This window comes from Pongo abelii, chromosome 11, assembly GCF_028885655.2.
Source record: "Pongo abelii isolate AG06213 chromosome 11, NHGRI_mPonAbe1-v2.0_pri, whole genome shotgun sequence".
In the NCBI taxonomy this organism is placed as follows: domain Eukaryota; kingdom Metazoa; phylum Chordata; class Mammalia; order Primates; family Hominidae; genus Pongo; species Pongo abelii.
The window spans coordinates 128998125-129015799 of record NC_071996.2 but is presented as its reverse complement, the minus strand read 5'-3'; the positions used below and the strand labels follow the sequence as shown (position 1 = coordinate 129015799).

Genomic DNA, 17675 nt, shown 5'->3' with positions numbered 1-17675 from the left:
CACTTGCTATGTGAACAAAGGCATTAACAAGGCAAGTTGCAGCCACGTAGACAAGCCTGTCAAAAAGCCACCAGAAAAGCCATTGCTGAGCCATTTGAAGGAACAAAAAAATGTTGCTGAAAAAGGAAAGACTCTTTCGGAAGAGCCAAATAAATTCAGAAAAAGCTAAGCAGCTATTCAAAGGGCTATATATGTCAGTATTTGCTGAACCTCTATCATCTCATTTATTTTCAAAGTCTGGCCAGGGACATTTGGGAAGTCACTGCTGTTGTCTTAACCACCCTCCCCTACCTGAGAATACAGCCCAGTAATGAAAGGGGAAGGGAAGTAAAGTTATCAAGCATCTGCTGTTTGTCAGACACTAAGCCAGGTGCTTTGCTAACTTGCTTTTCTCTGTCTAGAAACTTTGTAAGATGGAGTATCTTTTGATTGCTGCTTAACAAGTGATCACAAATTTAGCAGCTTAAAAATCAATACCTTTACTAGCTCACACTTCTGTAGATCAGACGTCTGGGCACAGCCAGAATCCAAAAGGCTACGTTCTCTGCTCAGGGTCCCACAAGCTCAAATAAAGGTAGCAGCCAAGCTGAATCTTCGTTTGGAGGTTCCAGGGAAAAATCTACTTCCAGGCTCACTCATTGTTGGCAGAATTCAGTTCCTTGCAGTTATAAAACCAGGTCCCAGCTTTCTTGCTGACTTTCAGCCATGGTGCTGCTCTCAACTCTCAGAGGCTGCCCATGTGCCTTACCACATGGCCCCTCTATCTTCAAGCCAGCAACAGTGCCTCGGGTCCAAAGATGATACAGGAGTAGTACAGCAGGGAGTGGGGGAATCTTGAATACCATCTTAGAATTCTGCCTACCACATATGGTGAGTATTGTTATTTCTATCTTACAGACGGAAAACTGAGGCTGAGGAAGACAAAGAATGCTAATGTCTGCAGCACTGATATGAAACCAAGATCTGTGTGCTGGGCTTTTGTTGTACCCATCATTCAAATAGTGAACATTGTATCCACTAGATGATTTTTCAACCCTCACCCCCGTCCATCCTTCTACCTCTTGGAGTCTCCAATGTTGTCTATTGTTCTACTCTGTTTGTCCGTGTGTACCCATTGTTTGGCTCCCACTTATAAGTGAGAACATGAGGTATATGACTTCCTGCTTCTGAGTTATTTCACTTAGGATGACTTCCAGTTCCATCTAACCTGCTAGAAAAGACATTTCATTCATTGTTATGGCTATGTAGTATTCTATGATCCATTTGTATGTGTATGCTGCATTTTCTTTATTCAATCCTCCATTGATGGACACTTAGATTGATTCTGTATTTTTGTTATTGTGAATAGTGCTGCGATAAACATACAAGTGTGTAATGAACTACCACAAATTTAATGTATTAAAACAAAAGAAAACATTTGATGAAATGGTTTCTTTCCCTTTGGGTATATACCCAGTAGTGAGATTGCAGCATCGAACGGCAGTTCTAGTTTTACTTCTTTAAGAAATACCCATACAATTTTCCATAAAGGTTGTGCTAATACATATTCCAACTGACAGTGTATAATGTTCCCTTTTCTTTGCAACTTTGCCAACATCCGTTTTTTAACTTTTTAATAATAGCCATTCTAACTAGCATAAGATGACATCATACTGTGGTTTCAATTTGGATTTCCGTGATGATTGGTGATGTTGAACATTTTTTTCATATGTTTATTGGCTGCTTGTATGTCTTCTCTTGAAAAGTATATATGTCCTTTGCCTACTTTGTATGGGGTTACTCATTTTTTCCTTGAGTTGTCTGAGTTTCTTATAGATTCTGGATATTAGGCCTTTTTCAGATGCATAGCTTGCAAATATTTTTCTCTACAGTTTCTCTGTTTACTCTGTTAATTGTTTCTTTTTCTGTGTAAAAGCTTTTTAGTTCAAGTCCCATTTGTCTAGTTTTGTTTTTGTTGTGTTTGCTTTTGAGGACATGGTCAAATTCTTTGCCTAGGCCAACGTCCAGAGGCATTTTTGCTAAATTTTCTCCTAGGACTTGTATAGCTTCAGGTCTTATATTTAGATCTTTAATCCTTCTTGAGTTGATTTTTGTATATGCTGAGAGGTATGGATCCAGCTTTGTGATGGTTAATACTGAGTGTCAATTTGATTGGACTGAAGGGTGCAAAACATTGTCCCTGGGTGTGTCTGTGAGGGTGTTGCCAAAAGAGATTAACATTTGAGTCAGTGGAATGGGAAAGGCAGACCCACCCTCAATCTTGATAGGCACCATCTAATCAGCTGCCAGTATGGCTAGAATAAAAGCAGGTAGAAGAATGTGGAAGGACTTGACTTGCTGAGTCTTCTAACCTTCATCTTTCTCCCATGTTAGATGCTTTCTGCTCTTGAACACCAGACTCCAAGTTCTTCCACTTTTAGACTCTTTGACTTACACCAGTGGTTTGCCAGGGCCTTCAGCCACAGACTGCAGGCTGCACTTTTGGCTTCCCTACTTTTGAGGTTTTGGAAATCAAACTGGCTTCCTTGCTCTTCAGCTTGTGGATGGCCTGCTGTGGGACTTCACCTTGTGATCGTGTGAGTCAATACTCCTTAATAAACTCCCCATCATATATGCATCTATCCTATCAGTTCTGTCCCTCTGGAGAATCCTGACTAATACAAGCTTCATTCTTTTGCATATGGCTATCCAATTTTCCCAGAAGCATTAAATAGAGTGTTCTATCCTCAGTGTACATTTTTGTTAACTTTGTCAAAGATCAGTTAGTTATAGGTAGGTGGCTGTATTTCTGGGTTCTCTATTCCCTTCCATTGACCTATATGTTTACTTTTATACCAGTATCATGCTCTTTTGGTTGCAGTAGCCTTGCAGTATAATTTAAAGTCAGATAATGTGATCCCTCCAGTTTTGTTCCTTTTAAGGACTGCTTTGGCTATTCAGGCCTTGTTTTTTTGGTTTCATGTAAATTTTAGGATTGGTTTTACGCATTATATGAAAAATGACATTGGTAATTTGATAAGGATTGTGTCAAATCTCTAGATTGCTTTGGACAATATGGTCATTTTAATCATACTGATTCTTCTAGTCCATAAGCATGGATGTTTTTCCATTTGTGTCATCTATGATTTCTTTCATCAGTATTTTGTAGTTGTCCTTATAGAGATGTTTTACTACCTTGGTGAAATATATTCCTAGATATTTTTATAGCTATTACAAATGGGATTGACTTTTTGAATTGGTCCTCAGCTAGACATATATATAAAATTCTATTGATGTCTGAACATTGATTTCATATCTTGGAACTTTACTGAATTCATTTATCAAATATAGGGAGTTTTTTTTTTTTTGGTGGTATCTTTAGGTTTTTCTAGATACAAGATCAAATCATCAGTGAACAGGGAAAACTTGACTTTCTCTTTTCCAATTTGGATGCCTTTTATTTATTTCTTACCTGACTGCTCTTGTGAGGACTTCCAGGAAGAGTCTTTTAAAAAACGTTATGGCCACTTATAAGTGTCACAGATCTGTACTAGGAACTGAGAAAGCAAAATCAAATATGTGGCTGGCCCTGACTGGTGCTGACTTAAGTCCTCAAACTAGGATTCTAATCTGGGAAACCTGTAAGTTCCCCAAGATGAACATACTCAACTTGTTTCCACTCCTTTTTCTTCAACTGTCTCCAGGTTGTTTCTAAAATTTTACACTGGAAGAAAATCAAATTCTGGCTACTTTAAGTTGGTCAACACCAAATAGCCATAATCAACAGATATTCTTTGTAGGAAAAAGCACACTATTAAAATGTGTTAAACCATTTCTTCTCTAGATAAACACTCGATTACATGAAAGAAAGGCACGTGGTTGTCATGCCAGATTTTCTGGTTTCTAGAAATTGTTCCTTTAACTCATTGCTGGCTCTATGACCTGGATAGAGTAAAACAGGCTATGCTGGGGAAGTAGAACCAAAACTGTAAGCAACATGAAAGAAAGGACCATTTGTGTTCTCTCTGTTGCTGGAGCTGGATCCCAGTAGAACAGGGGAGACACCCAAAGTATTTTCTGAATAAATGGAGGCACGAGAAACGACATTTTTAAAGGCTCTAAATTACTTTTTCGGGTAATTCTTAAAAAGAGGTTTGTGTCTATTTTTAAGGCAGTGACTTTTAACAAACTTCGGCTTCACTTGGTTCTGGCTCAACCACACGTTCCAAGATTGTAACGACAACCATGACTGAAAATATTGTAGCGGATATCCCAATTTTTGCTTCCAAAGACATGACTTTACTAAATATGTCTAAAACAAAATCAGAAATCAGGAGAACTATCCCAATTCAAAAGTATTTCTTGATTGCTTTGTAAAGAGACAGTCATGAAATTATATGATAAAGAAGTTTGAAAATAACTTGAGGAAGAGTTCATAACAAATGGAAGGTAGGAATACTTAGCTGGTTCTTGTAAAGACTTGAAAATGTAGAGATAATTAAAGGTTAATAAAATATTCTTTATACCAAATACTATGTTAATATCATATTATTAAAAGATTATGCCTTGGGAATACTTATTAATGTCACAATATTATTAAAAGGTTATTTTGCCTGGGGAATATTTCTTAATGCCATAATATTGATAAAAGATTATTACACCTGAGGAATATTTTTCTGTTTATTTGGGCCACTGTGCAATTCTTTTTGCTTCTCTTCCCTGTTTATTTTCATTTTATTTATTTCTGATACAGAGTCTCACTCTGTCACCCAGGCTTGAGTGCAGTAGCACAGTCTCAGCTCACTGCAATTTCTGCCTCCTGGGTTCAAGCAATTCTCCTGCTTCAGCTTTCTGAGTACCTGGGATTACAGGCTCCCGCCCGCATGCCTGGCTAGTTTTTATATTTTTAGACAGATGGGGTTTCACCTTGTTGGCCAGGCTAGTCTCGAACTCCTGACCTCAAATAATCCAACTGTCTAGGCCTCCTAAAGTGCTGGGATTATAGGTGTAAGCCACCATGCCTGGCCTATTTATTTTTAATTGGCAAAAATTGTGTATATTTGCCATGTATAATATGTTATTTTGAAATATGTATACATTGTAGAAAGGTTAAATCAAGCTAATTTATATATATATGTTTTATATATAATAATATATATAATATATATAATTATATATTATATATAATTATATATAATATATATTTTTTATATATTATATATTATATATAAAATATATTATATATAATTATATATATAAAATATATTATATATATTATATATAATATATAATATATATAATATATTATATATAATATATATAATATATAATATATATAATATATTATATATAATATATATAAAATATATTATATATATAAAATATATTATATATATAATATATATATATATTAGCTCACATACTGGTTTTTTTTGTAATGAGAACTCAAAATCTCATAAGGATGCTCAATACAATATGTTGTTATTAACTATAGTCACCATGATGTACCGTAGATGTTTTGAATTTATTCCTTCTAACTGAAATTCTGTATCCTTTGACCAATACTTTCACCCACTCCTGCCCTAGCCCCTGGTGATCACCAGGCTACTCTTTACTTCTACAGGATTAACTTTTTTACACTTTACATGTAAGATCAAGCAGTATCTGTCTTTCTGTGCTTAGCTAATTTCATTTTACATGATGTCTTCCAGGCCCATCCATGTTGCCAAAAATGTCAGGATTTTATTCCTTTTTATGACTGAATAGTATTCTATTGTATGTATGTGCGTGTATGTGTGTATGTGTGTGTGTGTATGTGTATGAATGACATTTTCTTTATCTATTCATCTGTTAAGGGGCACTGAGGTTGATTCCATATCTTGGCTATTGTGAAGATTGCTGCAATAAACATGAGAGTAAAGATGTCTCTTCAACATACTGGTTTCCTTGGAAGTGTACCCAGTAGTGGGATTGCTGGATCACATGGTAGTTCTATTTTAAATTTTGCTCTATTCACTATTCCTTAATGGCTATCTTAATGTCTATCAGTAGTGTATAAGGGCTGTCTTTTCCCCACATCCTCTCTAGTGCTTATCTTTCATATTTTGGCAATAGCTAGGTATAAAATTAAGGCTCTAACATGCGAAGTGGATGTGCATATCTTTTCTTCTTTGTTTTTAATATGTGTGCTATACCAGACCAAAATTTCATGTTATTCAGGCCTATTAGAAGTGGTGATTCAATAAGGTATTCAGCTCTATTTGTACGGCATCTTCTTTGTACCATGCACAATCATTGGCATTAGTTCACTAGATTGTCATAAAGCTGTGAGGGATGCAGGATCTGATCAATTTTTCCATTATTCACAATCACTTTCAAGGTAAAGAAACAGTCCCATTGGACCACTTGCCTAAAGTCAATGTTTACCTGTTGATCCTAAGTACAGTCTCTTTTGCCTAAACTAGACAGCATTTCTAACAATGACATTATCAAGGAATCAGCTATGTGTTTACCTGAGGAATGGGGATGACCAATGTGAGGGTGCACACTCCCTCCTTTTGCTGGATCACACATGAGACACAGCTCAAAGGATCTCTCACTCTTTCTACTTAACCCCCTTTATATCATCTAATCTTTCCTCAAAATAAGCAGGAACCACACTGAAGCAATAAAAAGGAGTAATTAAAATATTTATAGTATACCGATCGCCAGTTTATGCTCACCACTATGTAAATTTTTTAAAGGTGTTTCTGTTGTAGATAATTGGAAAATAGAACAGTAAACATTTATTTTTAATGTAAGAGAGTTACAATTTTTAAAAACTAAATTATACTTTCTTGGTATGTGATATTTTTTGTTTGTTTGTGCTCAACAGTTTTATTTTTTTCTACTCTGAAAAGCCATTTTGTAGAGTCCAGTTCTTTTTACTTTCATCCACAGGGAAGTCATAATCCCTTACTTAAATAGAAGCCAGTTACCATGGCAATGATTCTAATGCCACTGAATCAATATTTTGATTTTGCTGGCATTTAATGTAAAAAGAAAAGACAGGCTAAAATGTATAAAAGTCATTTTTTATCTTTGTTATACTGCTGATAGCTAGAAAAATTATAAAGAAAACATATGCTCTGTAATGAACTCCAGTTATAGCACAATTATACAGAACTGAGAGTTCATAAAAGAACAATCTACATATTTATATATTAATAATTTTGGCTCTGAGTACACACATATATACACATGAATTTGGACTCAAAATTTTTCTCCCATCCCTGAATTGAGCCCTGTCTTTATGCTATTATTATTGAGGTCATAATTTGGTAGAAGAGATTTGCATATATCTACTTTAGCAATTGCCATTTTATTAAGTGTTCTGGAGAGAGAAAAAAAAAGAGAAAGTAAAATTCCCATGAAGAATCTCTTCTCTATGGAAGTCTACCATTTCTGCACTGGGTCCTGACAACTTATGTAGCCCACTGAACACCCTCAGAGCTCCTTTTTGAGGAGAAATGCTGGATTTGGAGTTGGTGTTTAATGAGCTCACTACCTACCAAGTATTTTTTCCAAGTCTAATAAGTCTTTGCTGCTGCAGTTTAACCACATCTGCTATTTTGTCTTCTGAAGAAATAAAGCTTGTTGAGCTGCTGCCTTCTGCTTGACAAGTAGCCATTGGGAGCCCACTACCCTTGGATGGTGAAGACATCTGAGAGAGAATTATGAGACTCTCTGCCCCAGGAGTTAGCTATGAAACATCCTGAATGAATGGGAATCCCTTCTATTTTTAACACAAGTGAATTGCCACTCAAATTTTTCTTCTGTGGGACAGTAATCATGATTTTCTCTATACTTTCACTCTAAGTAGCCCAGCTCCTCCTCTACAAAGGGGGTTTTTCTGAGGTGTATATTTTATACTCTTTCCAGAAATGTTTCTGCCAGTAAGGCATTGATAACACATCCCTTACTGGCTACTTTTTTTGTCCTTCTCATCTCTCTTCTCTCTTTGGGTGGTTCTTTTATTCCCCTTTATTCTTGAATTATTCCTGACTGCATTCAGACCTCCCGTCTTTCAGTGATCACTTTTTTAAATCAGTAATTTTCTTTTGAAAATAATCTAACATAATTTATTGGGTAGTTTTCTGGCAGTAGAAGTAGGAGAGTGGTGACTTCTGCACAGAGAATCACAGAAAATAAAGAGAAATGAAAAGCACCGTGTATCAAGGAAACCTATGAACAACATTTAAAATTTACAAACGGTAGGCCTCTGGGGCCTTTTAGTGTACTACTGAGTTAACTAAATACCTATTAATACATTGTTTCTAAAAAAAGTGTTACAAGTTGAAGGACTTACTGATAACTCTGAATCATGAGAAAAATAATCAAATGTCTAATACTCTAAGAGGGCAGAGGAATAACAGTTACACACACACACACACACACACACACACGAATGTTCATTGTAGCACTATTCATTGTAGCTGCAAAACAGAATCAATCTGAGTATTCATCAACAAGATAATCATTAATTACTTGGCTGTACACTTCTCTCTGTTAAAGTTGTTTCTTGACAAATTGCACACCATGGAAATTAGTTACAATAGAAGAAATGAAAATGCAAAACACAAGACTCTATGCACTATGATGTCAATTTTGCAAATATGAAAACACATACATGTTATTCATTTGTGTGTCTTAACCACATATACTTACATGCAAGGCATTTTTTGTATATGTATAGCAGGAAAAACTGAAGCCACAGGAGATTTTTTTGTAGAATTTATGGACTGACTCTATCTCCAGACATTTATTGGTATTATTCAATATGCACTGAAGATATTGGTTGTTTTTGGCTAAAGGCACCTGAACACCAATGAGAGAGAAAGGAGAGACAAGGATGATGGAAGAGACGGCACATACCTCATAGGCATCTGATCTCATGGACTGCCTATGAGAATCTGTGGAAAGATTAGGCCAGAAGGCCAAGGGGCTTTCATGAGGGACTAGGGAGCCCATGTGACAATGAACACTGCCTAGTTGAAGAAAGGACCATGTGGCTCTCTGTGGCAAATATGATACTTGGTACCCTAGGGGCTCAGAGAAGCTTGCTGTGGAGAAAGGAGAGTGGGGCAGAAGAGAAGCTATGGGACCTGGTGGAACTCCTCTCTCAAACTGGTCACTGGCAGCATTGGGAACCTTGAAGTGTTTTCCACATTTGCTATGTAAAGATCTGAATGTGCCTGTGCAATGAGCTGAATGTTTGTGCTCCTCAAATTAGAATGTTGAAAACTTAATCCCATAATGATTGTATGTGGAGGTAGAAAGGGAAGGAGAGCAGTGCTTTCATGAAGAGGATTAGCATCCTCCTGTGAAGAGCCCAGGGAGGCCTTTCTGCCCTTTGAGGATACAAGGAGAAGTTGGCAGTCTGCAACCAGGAAGTGGGCCCCAACAGAGCTCTCAGGCTTCCAGCCTCCAGAACTGTGAGAAATAAATTGCTGTTGCTTATATGCCACCCAGGCTATGGTGTTTTGTTATAGCAGCCCCAACTGACCAAGATAGCTTGTGTCAAGGCACACTTAAGGCTACTTTCCCACCATGGAATTCTCAGGAGTAACTCAGGGAAGCTGAGACTCTACTAAATTCAGTAAGGCCTAAAGATCTGGTGAGATCTGGTGTTAATGTGACCTAATTTGTATTCATAGACCAGCAAAGAGGCTGGGATATATTTGATTTGTATGTTTCATAGCTGAGAAAAAACACAGGCAGGTAAAGGTAAAAATTGGAGATATTAAGTAGAGTTTAAGATTATAGTATGCACACACATACACACATAAATACATAAATTCATATTCATTGGAAGGAAATTCACCAAAACGTTAAAAATGACTATAAGCTTTTTCCTGATATTTTCCTGAATTAAAATGTCCCCTTGATAATCAAATAATAATATCTTTAATTGTATAAATAGTATAAGAAAATATAACTTTTAGATATATTTCTGGGCAGAATAATTTTTGAATAATTTGAAGCTTTAAAGGATTAAAAAAACTCATAGATTTCCTTCCCTTTCTGAACCATCAGAAATACATTCTTCTGGAAATTTGACAACACATCAATAAATAACCTTCCCCTCAATTCTTCTTTTCTGGGACTTCAGGGTGAGAGGCAGGATTATGTGGCCCAGTGAAGAAGGCACTTGCCCCTGGGCATGCTGACCTGAACATACTATCTGAAAGAGATATCTAGGTGACATGGACATGGCGTGTTTTACCTTCAGTCCTCTCAGGGGGTTTCCCGCTCTTACTGGCTGCAGTGCTGCTGACCGTCTCTGATGAGGTGCTCAGCTTGGTGCTGGGGTCCCTCTTGGGTTTGGGTGGTGGTTGTCTCCGTGAGCCACAGCTGCTGTCATCGTCTGTGCCCCCAACCGAGTGCAGGGACTGTGATCTCACAGAAAAGCCACTGGAACAAGGATGGGGAAGTCTGTCCTGAGGAGCAGGCATTGTCATGAATCCCATGCGGAAATGTTTGCCCACGTAACTCCCTTCGTGGCCTCGCCCTACTTCTCCACCTATGCTGTAAAAGAAAGCAGACCAAAAACCATGAAGATAAAAGCAGCCAGAATATACAAGATCATACATGTGAGCATATTACTCATACGGAAAATTTCACATCTTCATTTTAGTCTGGTAAAAGGCTGCCTTTTAAAACAAACTGAAGTAGCATGAAAGCATTCTAACTTTTAGGTGAAATTTTGTTTTCCCCAAAGGAAAGAAAAAATACTGCCTAGAACACTTATCTTCAATCATTTTATATTTACTTTGAGGTAAATCTTATCAGTGGCTTAAAACATAAACAAGAATTCCATGACTATGACTCAGATTCCTTTTGACGTGCAATTCAGTCCTAGGGGTCAGCACTTGAGACTCTTGTCCACTTCATCAAAACCATTCCTGCTTTTATCTGCTTAACATATTGGAGAAAATGAAACAAAAAACAATAATAAATGTTCTGTTATGAAAGAAAGAAAGAAAGAAAGAAAGAAGGAAGGAAGGAAGGAAAGAGAGAAAAAAAGAAAGAAAGAAAGAAAGAAAGAAAGAAAGAAAGAAAGAAAGAAAGAAATAGAAAGAAAGAGAGGGAGGGAAAGAGAGGGAAAAAGAGAAAAAGAGAAAGAGAAAGAAGAAGAAAAATGAAAAAAAGGAAGGAAGGAAGAGAAAGAAAGAAAGAAAAGAAAAAGCAAAGCAAAGCAAAACAAAGCAAAGCAAGACAAGCAAAGAAAGATGGGAGGAAGGAAGGAAGGAGAAAAAGTAAAAAGCAAAGGAGAGGAAGGGAAAGGAAAGGGGAGGGCAGGAAAAGAAAGGAAGGAGTGAAGGAGGGAAGAAGGAAGGAAGGAGGGAATGAAAAAGAGAAGAGAAGAAGAAAGGAAGAAAGGCAGGGAGGGAGGGAGGGAGGAAGAAAGGAGGGAGGGAGAAGAAAATATTTGCTTAAATTGGTGAAGGTATTGCCAATCACTCTCAGTCCTCCAGAATCTTCAGTTACATTAGAAACAGTTCTACTAAGAAATCAGACACACAGAATAAAACAGCAACATTGAGTAAAGAGGTGTAGCTTAAATATCTTTTGATCCTGAGATGATTCTAATACTTCATAAATATTCAGGGTATGCAAAGTTTCCAAATTTAAGGTTCTTCAGTTTTACATAGGAAAGTTTGAACAAAAATATTAAAATATAAGCAATCCCCTCTAATTTTGAAACTCAAGCAATTATTTAGGAAGTGACTCTTGGGCCTCTATCTATGCTATTAAGTAATAGTGACTCCTTTATGAAGAGAAGGGACACAAATGTGAATGTAAACTTTTAAAAGGAAGATTTTTCTAGAGTTTCTTTTTATCTATGAAGTTCATTCACCAAGAGCAAACACAATTTTTTAAAAATACCATTACAAAATATTTGACTAATTTTCTTAGATATGTTTGAATGGTAAGAAGTACCTCTGAGTATATGAAGTTTGGAAGCTTGCTGAGTCTACCTTTCCAGACATGTAAGTTTATTCAGATCTTCATTTAGTAAAACTAATTTTGGCTGGCTCTGCCTTCATAATATGATGGAATTTCATATCTTTCATATCGTTACAATGTTTGTTATAATTTTAACATTCCAGTAGGAACAATAATGAAAAATGAGATTTTCTTTTCCTCCTTCAACTGGGGACTTATGACAATTACACGTCCTTTGGGGATACAGACAAGAAGAATTTAACAAGAACATTAGATTCTTGATTCTGACCTTTAATACCAATGATAACTTGCCACTCAACCCAAAATATTTTATATGTATTTTTTTCTGAATATTTTCAATTGATACTCAGACACTAAGCACGGAGTGCCATCTTTGCAATAAAGGTGGCTGGAATTTCAGTGCACTAAAAATCAACAGTATCCAGAAGCATGAATAGAGTCCAAGTGATGGCTAAGGGACAGTGTTGACATCATAGCCAAAAGTATCGTAAGTCAGTGCAGTGTTTTTATGTGTTTTATTCCCTGTCTCTCTCTCTCTCTCTCTCTCTCTCTCTCTGTCTGTGTGTGTGTGTGTGTGTGTGTGTGTGTTTTAAAGAACGGCAATTAAGACATACATTAGAAGCTTATCCAAACAGAGTGGTTTGTGAAAAATGAAGAATTTGAGAAAGGATGGGGTAGTGGACGTGAGGGGCAGTCTTGGTATAGGAAGGTCTATCTTCAGTTTGTGATGATTGTGGTTTTGATCTTTCTCATAGATGATATACTTGATGTAATCTAACTTTGCTTTCAATTATTTTTCATCCTAATGTCTTTTGTTCATTTCTGTTTCATCACAGCACAAAAGGTGCTTTAAGGATTTATTTAGCCAGTCATCGCATTTCTGGTAACACAGCCACCTGGGGAAATTTATGCACGTGTTAATGCACATGGGCATTTATGAGAGTTACTAAAAATAATTCTATCAGCAATTTCTCAGTTACTTTTGACCTAAATGGAGCCTGAACTTTTTCCCGGACTGATAATTTACTCTGCTTCTTCATTTCAGAATTATCTTTTTTTTAACAGCACACAACAACTTAATATAACTCTATCTGCTTTGTTTCATATATGCCTTTTACACACACACACACACACACACATTAACATTTCTTTCAAGAGAAATTCAATGCATGCTTCAAGCACTAGCAGGTACCACTGTAAGTTTAGTTTGACCAGGCTGTAAATGCAAGATGAAGAAATGGGACAAAAACAAATCTGGATGCAAAGACCATTGTTCAAGTCAAGGCTAGGGACAAACAGTGAAGGTGATGGCACATCTAGGTTCAAGAGACCCAGAAAGATTATTAGCCCAAAGCAAATTGAAGATTGTGAAATGCAGCATACAACTAGTTTCTGAATTTGCTAGGAACCTGTGGAGTTTTTTAAATATACAGATTCCCAGACTCCATATGAAGGGCAATGATTGGACCATACCTGTTGAATCAAAATCTCTGTAGGTGTAGAAGATGAATTTGTGTTTTTAAAACTATATCTAGATGTTTCTGATGTAGCTGATCCAGAACCCCCCCCAGAAATATTAAGAACAATAGTTAGGGCTATTAATGAGTAGATACATCAATTAGAAGCAATCAGGAAGAGGCAAATACTAGGCAAAATATCACGAATGAGAAAACACACAACTTATTAGCCAAATCTTATTAGGTTATCCTGCAGTAACAAACAATCCCCAATCCCTAATGTTTTTTAATGATATAGGTTTGTTTCTTGCTTGTATGAATGCACATCAACTGTGGCTCTGTTTCACATATCTTCTTCACCCCAGGATGTAGCCCCATTGGGACTTTTTCTCCTGGCAGAGAAGGAAAAACACCAACTAACTTATATAATGTCTCTCCTGGCTTCTGCTCAGATGGGGCTTGTAATCTTTCCATCACTCTCCACTGACTAAAACCAGTCTTATGGTCAAGCTTGAGGTCAGTGGCCTGGGGACATATTCTCCTCCAATAAGTACTGCAAGTCATATGGCAATATATGGGGATGCATATTCCTTGTACAGGTAGGAGATCAAATACCCGGCAGCTGTGATGGTATGCAACTGAGATCTCTTAAGAGAGCACTTGCTATGAGGAATGAAGTTAGCTGACAAGACAACAATGATCCATTGAGCACTTTATGTTTCCAATCCCTGTAACTCTGGACTCTACAGAGTTAAAAAGTCCAGGTCCCCAAAGAGGCACACTCTTTCTAGAAGACACAGCAAAGTTCCCATTGAACAACAACTTATAGCTTCCCCTTCAGCAATTTGAACATCCCTTGTGTAGTGGGTAACAGGCAACAAGAAGCTGATCATGGTGTTGTGCCCCTGTTTCCCAGACACTCTGGAGACTGAGGTGGGAGGTTTGCTTGAGCCCAGGAGTTCAGGGCTGCAGTGGGCTATGATCATGCCACGGCACCACTCCAGCCTGGGCAACAAAGAAAGACCCTAGCTCTAAAACAAACAAACAAATAAAACAGAAGAGTCGTTGCCATTGTGGAAGATATCCTTGATCCTGGTCAGCAGGAGGTAAGGCTGATTTTATGCAATGGGGCAGAGAGAAGTATGTGTGAAACCAAGGTTATCCACTTGGGTGCCTCTTGATACTGTCTTGCCCAAATATGACTTTGAAAGGTCATATGCAGCAACCCTGGCCCAGAAAGGTTATGGTTACCAGGGGCTCCAAATTCTCAAGAATGAGAGATTACTCTCTCCACTAAGTAAGCCACTGAGACAAGAGGAAGTGTTTCCTGAAGGTGGGGTGAATTTAGGATGAATGATGGAGGAGGGAGATGATGAGAACCAGTCGTAGCTCCCATACAAACTGCAGTGATGAGGGCTATACTTTGTCTCACTAACTGCACCCTTCCAAGTTTCCCCTCAAGAAGAGCCAGGAGAGAACTGTTCCCCAAGCCTGCAGGAGAAGGACATCAGCTGAGTCTAGGGAGTGAACTGTGGCAGCTGTGGAGGTGTGTGGCTCAGAAGTCCCTCAACAGAGAACCTCCTCTGAGGATAGCAGTCAGGTGCCAGCTGCTGTCTTCCAAATCTGGTGCAGCATTTTAGTTGAGGCTATGTTGTCCATGGGAAGCTCCTAGACAATGGATGAGCACAATGAGGTATTACACCTGGTTACTTCTTCCCGGATTCGGGCAACTTTTATGGCTGGCTTTCCCTATTGCACTGGTCAAGACCTTCCTTCTCATCACTGCACCACAGTCTGATGATCTTCCTATTCAATTGCTTTTCCTCCCCCTCTCCTTTTATAGGTGCTAGATCTGCATTGTGATCTGAGGCTTGTCCTGCCTCTTCTGCTTCCTCCTTCTTTACCTCTCACAGGCATTCTTCCCAATAAACCTCCCAGACTTCTAACACTGTCATGGTGTCTGCTTCCTGGGAGACCTGAACTGACATGCTTGGGAACAATTCCTCCGGCATTCAGAAACCAAAGAAGCAGGGAAAGAGAAGGCATCAGGACAAATGGAAGACCCCAGAAATAAGAATGCCTGTGAAAATAGGTCATTCTCCTGCTTCAGACTGAGCATTTAAATGAGGCTTGAGGAGTTAGAAGCTAACTGCACTATAGGAATATTTGGCTGGAAGTGAAAGTTATGTGGGCTAAAGAAAGAGTCTTCTTGCAATACGACTCCAACACTCAAGATAGATTAAGCCTGACACATCTCCTGTTATAAAAATAAAAACAAGTTTCATAATCCTGAATTTAAACAAGTATGCTTTTTCTCATATAATGAAGGCAATGTTGTGAGATCTACTTGTCTGTTGGTTAGTTATTCCATTACAAAACACAAAGTGTAAAATATTATCTAAATCAAGGAGGGTTATTTTTCCAGAAGTGATTGATGCAATGTTTGTAAATATCTCCACCAAACAAATTATTGGCTAGTAGACAGGCCTGGACGTTTGTGCACTGGAATCATGGAGTTATAGACTATCCCAGAGCCATTATTTAGCAGCTGTATAACATTAGCTACTGAATCTCTGGGGCCATTTCCTTAGCTGTTTAATAGTGGCATTGGCCCCGTCAAACTGGTATCAAATTTACCTGATATACCGCATATGAAGCACTTAGCAGTCTGATATATAAAATGCAGTCAATAATTTTAGGCTTAAAATTCCTACATTTATTGAAGTCTTTTCCTACTGAATTTTGCTTATAGGATAATCATTTGCATTATAAGGCCATGCCTGTAAAGCATGCCATATGGTACCATGTAACCTCAAAAAACTTCACACAAAGAAAGTCAAAATAAAATCCTACATTTAACTCAAGGTATCAAGATAATCTAGGCAACTGTACCCCTCATGTTGTTAACTTTCTTAAATACTTGCATCAATTTTTCAAAGCACCTGCTGATTAGGACTGATAAACAAAGGTACAAAAAAGCACTTCAAAACTGCTCTGACAATGCTAATCACCACAGTTTGTTTCTTGTTTTGCTGTCTGCTTGAAATCCATCAGCATTGATGTTGTGTGTTTCCTTATGAGAAATGCTTCCTTTCGAAGACAAAAACAAAACCCATGAGAAAGGTGAGCTTCTGAGGTGAGACATCATCTTCCAAAGTGACAGGGGTGTTGCTTCTGCATGCAATTTTGAGGCAAACATGTCAATATTTTGTAGTACAGTTTTCTTTGCTAAGCACTGGGAAAAATATAATCCCACTCCAGATAGATAATGATGATGACAATGATATAGACTGATAGCTAGATAATGATTGATAGATAAGTAGATAAAGATATTGATCCTCTTTTATGCACATCTAGAAATTTGAGATACAAACTGAAGGGTTGCCTAGGAGTTTGCTTGCTTGAATAGTTCTTCTCTGTAGTGATACTTTGGAGCTGAGCTCAAAAACCTGTCTCTGAAACTGATTCATACTCCAGTATATTTCTACCTTTGCAAACTTTGCAAACCATTTGGGATTTTTTATGTTAAATTTTCAGAAAGATGTTTTTATCTAGTATCAGGGAAAGGGCACATTCAACCATAAATTAAATGGGGGAACATCTGAAAGGGAAATGGTGGCAGTTACAGCTGTAAAGAAGAGGATGAGATTTGCCTGTGGGCAGGTGGGCCACGTCACCTGTTAACTCTTGGAATCTTTCATGTGGGCATTTCACTATGAATGAGTAGAAAGAAACTAATATTTACACTTTCTTCATTAAAAGTATGATTTAAAAAGTTTATATTTGATGCTGCCTCCCTGTTGCCTTCTCTTTAGATGCTCAAAGCCAAATGCTTACCTTGTGCTGCCTACTGAACATCCCCCTGGCCCATCCTACCAGAAGGATCCCTGCTCCAGCACAATGTCCTTTTCTAGGTATCAGGACCAGCTAGGCTGAGCTGTGCTCATGGAAATTGGCCATCGAAAGAGCCACTAGTAACACCTTTTCCTATTTGACAAGGAATATGCCACAACTCAAAGTCAGACTTTTAAGAGAGAGGCATAATTAATTACATCTGCTTTGACTTTTGGCAGATGGAACTTGTCATACAATTCATTATATTCACACACTCTCCACAGCCCCATTGGCCTTGAGTACAAATGGCTGGTCACATTCACTTACCCCCAGATTCATGAAAGCAGGCATTCTGTCTCCTTGCTCACCACTCTAGTCACTAGCACACATTTGTTT

At 37.7% G+C, this 17675-nt stretch overlaps 1 protein-coding gene across 1 annotated transcript in view; it reads right to left on the bottom strand.

Annotated features, from left to right (window-relative positions):
• Nucleotides 1-17675, bottom strand: part of NYAP2 (neuronal tyrosine-phosphorylated phosphoinositide-3-kinase adaptor 2) — a 299686-nt gene that overhangs the window by 173483 nt on the left and 108528 nt on the right. The window contains exon 4 of the mRNA XM_024243674.3: nt 10244-10545. Coding sequence (XP_024099442.2) covers nt 10244-10545 — 302 coding nt within the window. The remainder of the gene's footprint in view (nt 1-10243; nt 10546-17675) is intronic.